At 43.1% G+C, this 9,649-nt stretch overlaps 1 protein-coding gene across 1 annotated transcript; it reads right to left on the reverse strand.

The window, feature by feature from the left end:
- Positions 1–1,074: 1,074 nt before the first annotated feature.
- Positions 1,075–8,907, reverse strand: lfng (LFNG O-fucosylpeptide 3-beta-N-acetylglucosaminyltransferase). Its single transcript, XM_032537807.1, has 8 exons — positions 8,379–8,907; positions 4,401–4,449; positions 4,080–4,182; positions 3,849–4,002; positions 3,661–3,746; positions 3,363–3,528; positions 2,790–2,875; positions 1,075–2,693 (listed from the first exon to the last, which is right to left on the reverse strand). The coding sequence occupies exons 1-8, from the start codon at positions 8,763–8,765 to the stop codon at positions 2,627–2,629; spliced, it is 1,098 nt and encodes a 365-aa protein (XP_032393698.1). The 5' UTR covers positions 8,766–8,907; the 3' UTR covers positions 1,075–2,626.
- Positions 8,908–9,649: the final 742 nt, after the last annotated feature.

Here is a 9,649-nt window from a genome sequence, read left to right on the forward strand (position 1 = left end):
TATTGTTTTTTCTTTATGACAGTCTGATTCTAAGAACAATGTCTTCCATTCCAAAAACACAGAAAGAGCATTACAGCTATAACATTCTGTGATGTGTAGCTTTTCCCAGAAGACATAGTAACTGATTTCCAGCCTATGTGTGTGGTGTTGATTTCTATCTCAATGCCTAGAGCCCATCCATGCCCACCCGGGTCTCGGTCATGCTACAACAAGAAATGTAGATAAACATGAACACTGAATCAGCCATACGAAACTAAAAACCCAGATAACATCAATGCACACCCAAAACATTAACAAACATTATTAAAACACACTTTAACTAGGAGAGAAACTGTTTAGAACATGTATTTTTCCCATAAGCCTTTGCATCGCTTCAGTGCAGAACAGTTCAAATGACCCGGCCCCTCCCACACAGAAATTTAACATCCTTAGTTAGATACTAATATGATCTGTGCACGGAATACTTAAGCTGATTATTACAAACAATTAATGTGATTTAGTAATGATTGTTTTTTAACAAAACATGAAAGAATAAGTAGTGACCACTAAAAAGTTTAATTACAGCTAAATCTGGGTTTCTCGCTGAAACGTAGTTGAGTAGACATAGATCTATAAAGTAGAATGAAATGGGAATACACAAGTACAGTGCTTGATTAAATGCCTACTTTGTCACTTTTTGCTGATTAGCTCTCATAACGGGCCAGGTGGGTAGCAAACTGTCATTAGTCCTGATGTCTGATTACTCCACATTTTCATTGTGATATTTTGTGATTACATTCTGAATCTGCCACGTCTGTCGGGTAAATATAGTGCAATGTCTTCCTCTGATGTAGACTGCACTGTAAGTCAGTAGTAGGCTATACAGTGGAATTGCACAATAAGTGGTTTGGGGTCCTTCTGCAAGTCATTTTGGGGTACAATTTGGTTTTGAAGAATTCTATATGCAGCAATACCACGGGCTAAGCAATTGGCCCAACGGGCAATGTACTAGTAGCAATAACAAGCATTCATTTGAACATTAAATGTGTCACCTTAAACTCGTAAGGCAGTCAAATAAAAACATGACCAAATATGTAAAGTTTCTCAGTGGTTATGCACTTTTATTCAAAGTTTTAGGTCCCACCGTGGGTCCAATGGTAGGGAATACCAGGATCAGCTCATAATCCCTGAGAAGCCAGTATTGGGAATGAACCGCTCAAACCCTCCAGATACTGGAGAATAAACACCACAGTCATTTAGCACAGTTCAAAGCAGTACAAATATCATGTCCGGGTCATTAAAAGCTCATATAACCCACAAAGGGGAAATTACATCCTAAACATTATACAATTACTAATTTAGACAAAAGGCACAGTACACAATACTGTAATCAAAATGTACAGTTTAACCCAATATGGGTGAGAGACGACACAGAGGGAACAAACCCCTCCATGTGGAAACACTAATGTTGCTCTTGTTAAGTTCTCACATCACAGGCCTCAACAGTAATCAGCCAATATTAAGTGTAAATACAGAACGTTCATGTTAACATTAACAGAGAAGCTCATCAGTCTTTTGTGCAAACTATTACAGACTGTGGTTCAGATCACACATGGTTATTATTTAGATGCCAATGTTTCAATCAGATTTTTCTTTGCTAAATTTGGTTTCATCCAAGCTAAAAGTCACAAATTATTTGCTGTTGAACCTTTTGAGGTGAGCATCTTTTCAGGAGCAAACATCAGATCATTTGACACTCAGCTGTGCAATTTAAAACAAAACAAAAAAACTTTTCAAAGCAATTCAAAAGCTGATTGTAACCCTGAATCAAAATCTCTTCCAGTCATTATGTTCCCTGATCATAACAAATGCAAGGAGTGTTATTAAATACATAAAAATGAATAGATCGAGATTTTGAGGGGTTATTTTTCTTTTGTGTTAGTTTGGACGCAAATCTGAGGCATGTCAATAAAAGGACGTAAATTAGGTCAGTTCACCAAAAAAATATCAAAAAGGGAAAAGTGCTTTGTCCTGATATACCTCAGATTAGGTCACCCAAAGATGCATTTGGAAATCTGCCTACTGCCAGCTCAGTTTATGGGAGAAATTACACAGTTAACTTAAAAACAATAATATCTTCATATTAGAGCATTTGTCCGGAGTCATCAGAGTTAAAATATCTAAACAAAAATGCCTGAAAAAGCCAATTATATGCAATAAAAGCCAAAAAGCCTATTAACAAAGACCTATATGGCTTTGCATTTTTAAAAGCTAAAAACAGTGAATGTAAAGCTGGCAAAAAGGCATGAATATATGACAATACATTCTATGAGAATTGCAGATACATTTACAAGCAACATATACATCACAAAACTCAACTGATTGCCTGCAAAGCTTCACGCTGAAAGCTACTTCCTGCCGAGAGCTGGGGTTCTCCACCACAACATTATGGGGCAAGGTCCTGGCTGCAGACAGGAAGGAATAGTCCCGAGGCGGGCCGCACAGCAGCCCAGTAAAACTATTAAAGACCGCACACAACTGCAGCAACAATACAGCAGCCGTGCGGTCTAATACCAAACACTGGTCCCCGCAAGCCTTTCAGATACCGAGGCACGACGGGGACGAGGATGAGAAAGGAGCGGTTGCCCTAAAAGGCAACCTGAGGGGGACACCATGGGGTGTCTGGGTACAGGAGACAGTGCACAGACTTAAACCTGGAAGACAGAGATAAGAAGGTTGAGAGTTAGATTTGCAAATAAATTGTTAAAACAGAGATAATATATGTCATTAAATACAGAACAATCTCTCACCTTGATGGATCCTCCTCCACAGGAAAAGCCCCTTTCAAATTGATGATGTTACTTTTGTTTTCAAACATCCCATAACTGAGAGTGATCTAGGGGAAAGATAACACCAAAAACATGAGCTATAAAGAAAAGGAACACTGAGGATACTGATTATGTAAAAAAGTGTCGATATTGTGGGCGCTCGACCACCCTTGTGTGCCAGACTGCCAGTAGGCTACATTAATTTAAAATTAAACATTGCAGTTGATGCTAAGTGGAGCATCTGTCATAGTGTGATTGGTTATGTTGCTGTCGGTCCCTTGCTCCATTGGTTCTTGATATCCACAAAGCTAATTGCGGGTGCGTGTCAGTATTTGTGATAAGTGGCGCTGTTGAAAGATAGCCGACTTCATGGCTTTATTATCTTGTTTATAGGCGTGTGTGTTTGTGTCGGCTGCTTTCCATTTCCTAAGGTTCTGAAATGCACCTTTTTTGACTACTTTTTTAAGGCGTGCGCCCCTGAGCACCCACGGAGGAAAACATAGATCGACGCCTATGATCAAGTATATAAAGAAATATGAGCTATGCGCCTCTCACCTGCTTGTGTATCTCAGATCTTGACACTTGTTGCAGGTTCTCCAGGTGGGAGTGAAACAGATTGCTGCGGGTCAGAGGAACCCCCAGAACCGACTCGACGATGTAGCCAACGGTGCAGTCGTCGGGCAGGCGAATCTTCTCAGCTGTGTTCATGAAGTGGCCGCCACTGGAAAGACAAAGGATAGACAGACACTTGGTCACTGCTGATGTAATGATTGCAGCAATTTATGCTCAAGACTGAGGTATAAATGTTTTGTGTAATAATACAGAAGGTTTGTTAAGCGTATCTGCTTCTCACCTGGCCCATGGGCTCATCTTCAGAGCCAGACCTCGGCTCACACAGAAGCCTGCTCCTCCAGTAGCAAACCAGAAGTTAACTGGTTTCTATAAAGACACAGAAACGTTTGTTAATATACAGAATCATCCGACATATAGAACCGATATGAGCTTAAAAATATTATGCACCAAATCAAATATTCTACATACCATTTTGTTGTCCCCCAGCCTTTCTGTGGCCTCTATGGGCCGGTCCAGACTGGGTTTACCGATGTACATGTCCTGGGTGTGGGGGTACTGCGACAAGTGCTTCACTAGAGTCCGAACATTCACATAGTTGTCGTCATCTACGTGACAGAACCACCTAAGAAAAAGAAGAACTATTAGAACCTGAGATGTTCATAAAAATCTCCATTAAACTGAATAATAAGTGATACTTACTTTTTTCCCGATTCTATGAACTTGTCATATTCCACCGCCATCTTGCAAGACAGAGCTTGTCGGCTATGAGCTGCAGAGCAATTGGTGTTGATTGCGTGACTCCCTGTGGCATCAATGAAAAGAAATAGGAGGATGTTTAGTTAAAGATGACATATCAATGAAGGCTTTATGTTTTGAAATAGCATTTTTCACAGAAAACGCTCAAAACAGAATCTGTATGATCTTCAAAGTATGATTTATCATTAATTCGGAGCTCCCTTTCCAATAAAACAATGTGCATCTCTGTTCCCTTGAACATGAAATTCCCCTAATAAAACTTACCAATTTTCTTTTTTAGCTCCTCATCCTCTCCATCTGTGAAGATGTAAGTCTGTAACCAAACAAAGGGAGAATACAGATAAGTGGACTTGGTCTTTAAATCCACAAAATCAAAACAACTTTGGATGATCATGTGAAGTAATCATACGATCAAATTTAAGAGTGTGTCCAAAGTCCTTCTGGGTCACATCCAGCCCTGTGTGATTAGCATCAATCAACATGCCTTTTATGCATTGTAAAACACATTGAGTTAAACAACCCCCTGCTCTAATAAAGCCCCATTGTCCTGCGTTTCACTCTTTCCATGGCAACTATGCTGCTGCCCCGAAGCATCCCAGACATAGAACAAAAGAGGAGGCAGACTGTCCGCCCCACACACAACCCATTCACGTGTCCCATCCCCCAGCTGAGCCCAGTCACTCTGCCGGACCTGCTGCCTGGCTTCACAATGTTGAATACAACTAAAACAGAGGAGTCAAGTTGATAAACCACTGCACACATGATCTGTGTGCTCGCTGCTTTATGCCTGAAAGACTTAAGAATCAAACCACGAGATGCAGGCGCTTGTTAAATGTTGCAGGTACTCATAAGTTACTCAGTTACAACAACAAAGGGCACCTTACCGGAACACACTTTAAAAAGGAGCAGGGGGAGATTAGACTCTTCTTTATGATGCTTTACACTGAGCAGGTGCAAGCTGGTGAATAGTGATGATGAAAGGGCCCTGAGCTTTGAAACCGCCAGCGGTCTGTTTACTCTTCACCTCGGGTGAGGCAGCACCTGCCGAACATCACGCTACCTTATCTGTGCCACGTGTCTCTACACGCCTGGTCGTGGTGCCATAGCCCTCACTGACAGAGCACTTTGTCAACTTTAACCCGCATTCCTGTAAGTTCGCCACCGTGTTGCCGAGCAACTGCGATATGTGAACTGCATCCAGAAACTGATGCTGACTTTACTTTAATGAAAAGATGCATATTTCTACATCCGTTTTTCTTTTTCTGCACAAGGCGAAGACAACATACTCAGAGCAGATGTTGCTTAATGCTGAAGCCATGGGCCGGTATTTGTTCAAGGTAGGGTGGTGGTTTCACTGGTTAAGGGATCAGAGGCTGGCGCTGTTTGCTTTAAAGCCTGTTGAATAGACAGCCTAATCACTGAGGCAGCTGCCAGAGCTGCCAGGGCACTGACAGAGGGAGAGGGAGGGAGGGAGGATGGAGGAGAGGGCTGGAATCTCACTGCTGATTAGTAAATCGAAAAAAAACATGTGTGGCCATTCACCCCCTCTTTACCCCCTATCCTGCCTCCTCCTCCCACCCCCTCTCTGGGCCACATACACGGCCAGAGCCTCTTGAATAGAACAATGCTGTAAGTTTTCATGCTGGGTAAAGTCTCCACTGGGTAAATTCTAAATATGTTTGCCGGAATTTGCATACAGCTGCAGGAGTTAACTAAAGAGAGCCCTCCCTGGGAAGGATTTTTCTGTCTTTGTTTTTAACTGAAACCTAAAAGAACAGTTACTTTCATGGGATACTAATTCATACAGAAAAAGAAAAGAAAGGACGGCCATGTGTGAAGCAGAGATAAGAACTGAGGGGGCACGGGTGAGGAGAAGAGGGAGATGAGAGTAAAGGGGGGGGGGGTGTCACAGGAAGGCCTGGCTCGGCCCTGTCTGAGCTGAACGTGGTGCCTGGCTGGCTGTCTCCAGCTCCACGGGAAGGAAGGGCATCAGGCTCCCCTCCCTCCATCAACCACTTCCACCCTGGCTCCTTCCCTCTTCTGTCTCAGATGTTTAAAGCATGTCTTCAGCCCTTTTTATCAATAGAAATGATTTATACCATCAGGCACATTTTTAACACCTTTCTGTCCTCTTCAATGACAACCCCTTTCTGACCACTTGCAATTCATAGTGAGACCATTTCATAAACTCAACTACATCGCCAAGTGCTTTTTTCTAAATGCTAAAAGTGCTCATTGTTCAAGTGCTGGCTGATTATCATACTCTTAAGAGATGTCAGTGCCAGCTGCAAAAAAAGTTCTGACGAAAGCAGGGACTATGGCCCAGTTTTACGAAACAATTCGCTGCGGATTAGGAAATATTGTGATACATTTTATTCTTTTGTTTCAGTACAAAGCTATATTGTTCGAGGGTAATTAATAGAAAACAGCAAGGGCAGGAAGGGGAAGCATTGGTATTTGGCTTTCCGTTTCAAAAGCACCAATTTACAAGTATTTTGTGGTCTGGCATTTAATATCCACAAAGTAACTTTTTACATAAAGACACACTAACTGGTTGGATTAACAGAAAGATGCTATTTATGCTGTGAATGTTCTCAAAGATTTAGAAGGCCACAGGCACTATTGTGTCAACAGAGCAATCAGAGATAATCTTCCCTCCCTGTTCTCATGTAAACAGCTGCAGATAGCAACTCCATTCATGCATACGAGTAGAAAGATCTCAGTTTGAGCAGAAAAGTAACAATACAGTCAAAAAAATAAAAAATCTTTTAAAATTGCATTTGTGGAAATATTACTTTTGTCCTTTGTGTGTGTGTGTGTGTGTGTGTGTGTGTGTGTGTGTGTGTGTGTGTGTGTGTGTGTGTGTGTGTGTGTGTGTGTGTGTGTGTGTGTGTGTGTACTGCAATAAAAATGAACCAAACCCCACAGATGCCCATCAGCTGAGCGTGAGAATCAAACCTGAACATTGGGGATGGCCATATGTACATTGGTGGGAACTCAGAGCATCATATGGCTGGCATTAAGGCTGTCCTTTGTTCTGTCTCTTCTGACCACCTGGCACCCTTCCTTTAGGAACTCCCTCTTGCATTGTGGGACTCAGTCTGTCCTTTTTGTCTGCGCAGCCACCCACCAGCTGCCTGCCTATAAGCCCTGCTGTTAACTCTGGCGGATGGTTTAGCTAACATCATCCAGTACAGTGATTATCACCAATTAGCACAATTAACTCACATCCAAGCAGATGTTGTGGAGTATGGTTTGGACATCAACTTGAGCTGTGCCGGGGATTCGTTTTGGGCTCAGTGATTGTGACAGACAGTTAGTACTATTTTTCAGACATCAAACATGAGAAGCAGTCTCTCCACAAACTTTACTGGTGCTTGAGATAAAGATAGACAAGGTTTAAAAAAAATGGATCCTGTGTGTGACAGCTCTAGGTGCAAGATAAAAATCACTTTGAATAGCAACCGTTACCCACAACACACAACACTGTGCATGTCTTTGTGCACCCTCTGAAGGAGATTGGTTCTCAAGGCCACAATTTCATACTCAGCGTGCCGCTTCCCGGCATAAACTTGCCTATAGATGCACCCCTTTGTCCCAGGGATCCCCTTAACGAAGCCCCCGTTTTCCCATCCCTCCAGTAAGCTTGACCCAGACTCAGCTCCCACGTTCCCATGGAGAGAGGGGAGACAAGGGGCTGGGAAAGCTTTTCTTTCCCCTTCAGAAAGACGCTTTGTTAGTGCTGGAAGGGGGACAGCGCTGGAGTCGGTGATGTGAAGCATCCATTGCACCGGGGGCATTCACAGGGACATCCAAAAAGAGGAGGGATAATAGAGAGTGTGGAGAGAGGGGGGGCTGAAAGAGGGAGAAGAGGGAGTCCTGAAACAGCTCCCTTCATTCTCAGGGACATCACTCAGGAGAATAAAAAGTGACAGAGCTGGAGAAATTCCGCATTGTAACAAGGGTTGTGTGGCTTTTTCAGTGTGTCATCAGACGACATGGGGAACAATACAGCACTGTACGCAGCCATCAAACGCATCACCTGCATGTGTACACAGGCCTGTTGTTCTGCTCTGCAGCACAGGCTCAGCAACAATGATATAAGACCACTAAAAGACACATCACTTTTCTAAAAATCTAAATTTCTAGCTTATGCATGCACAGTAACTAAGAGCTGATTATGCATGTCAAATGAATAAAACATGAATTATATCAGTAATTCAATTTGCACATTTCCTTTACCTGTTGCATGTTTCTTGAGATCCAAGTCTCCAGGAGCAGGTTCAGTCTGGACTGATGGAACTTCTTGGTGGTCTTCACAGCGATGAAGATGTCATCCGCGCTGATGTCCTCAGCTGGAGGCGGGTCAGCGGCGGATGGTTTCTCCACCTCCCTCCGTCCCCGGGTCAGTTTGGTGAAGTACGCCGAGAATCCTTTCTTACCCTGGGCGTCCTGCTCCTGTTCCTGCGTGACATCTTGGAGAAGAGAGCGCGTCCCGGCATTCTCTCCGTTCGCCACCTCATCCACCTGTACCCGGTGATGCTGCACTGCAACCAGGAGCAGCAGCAGGCAGAGACATGCTGTGCTGGCTACACAGATGGCTGTCTTCTTTCCATTATTTTTCAACATGATTAAACTTAAAAAGACTAAAAACTATGAAGCGGCGCAACGAATCCCCAATGCAAAGTCCATATGGTATTTTTTTTCTCAATGAAATGTAAAATGATGAACAACAGGTCCGTCTGCCTGCATAGCTTAAGCACAAATAACTTATTTGTAACGAGGGAAAATATATAAGCTTCCATGTTTGGCCACGCCTCATGGGAGGTGCTTGAATGCAGCGTGCCAACTAGTGACGCAGCAAAGGGGCGTGTGTGTGTGTGTGTGTGTGCGTGGCGTGTGCGTGTGTGGGTGTGGTATATGTGTGTGTGTGTATGGGTGTGTGTGTGTGTGGTGTGTGTGTGTGTGTGTGTGTGTGTGTGTGTGTGCGTGCGTGTAGTTGTGGTATGTGTTGTGTGTGTGTGTGTGTGTGTGTGTGTGTGTGTGTGTGTGTATGTGCGTGTGTGTGCGTACACGCGTATGACTTGCACAGTTCAGTTTGGCTTTTGAAGATAATATGAGTAAAACATTGACCCAAAGAACATAAAACTGCAGGTGAAAAAAGGTTTATATTCTATCTGTCTATCTGAATCTGTAATCAGACTTTAAACTGATTTCTTTTTTTCAAGGTGAAGCTATTTAAATTCAGCCAAGTGTGAGTCGGGTGTTCAACAGAAAAACGGGCTCTATTGTCCTTTCCTGACCTTGCGAGGACTCTAAACAGTTGGCCATTGCTGAACACTTGTTATTCAAATTCTGGCTCTCACAACTGAGTGCCTTCTGGTGCTTGGAGGCTGACCAAAAGACATGCAAATCCATTTAGACCAACATGCAGCCGGTGGACCCCAAAAGAAAAACTGATGCCCAGCCACAACCAGATTTAGGCTAAACATTCCCACTCAACACACAACTTT

This window comes from Etheostoma spectabile, chromosome 15 (genome assembly GCF_008692095.1).
Source record: "Etheostoma spectabile isolate EspeVRDwgs_2016 chromosome 15, UIUC_Espe_1.0, whole genome shotgun sequence".
Lineage (NCBI taxonomy): Eukaryota > Metazoa > Chordata > Actinopteri > Perciformes > Percidae > Etheostoma > Etheostoma spectabile.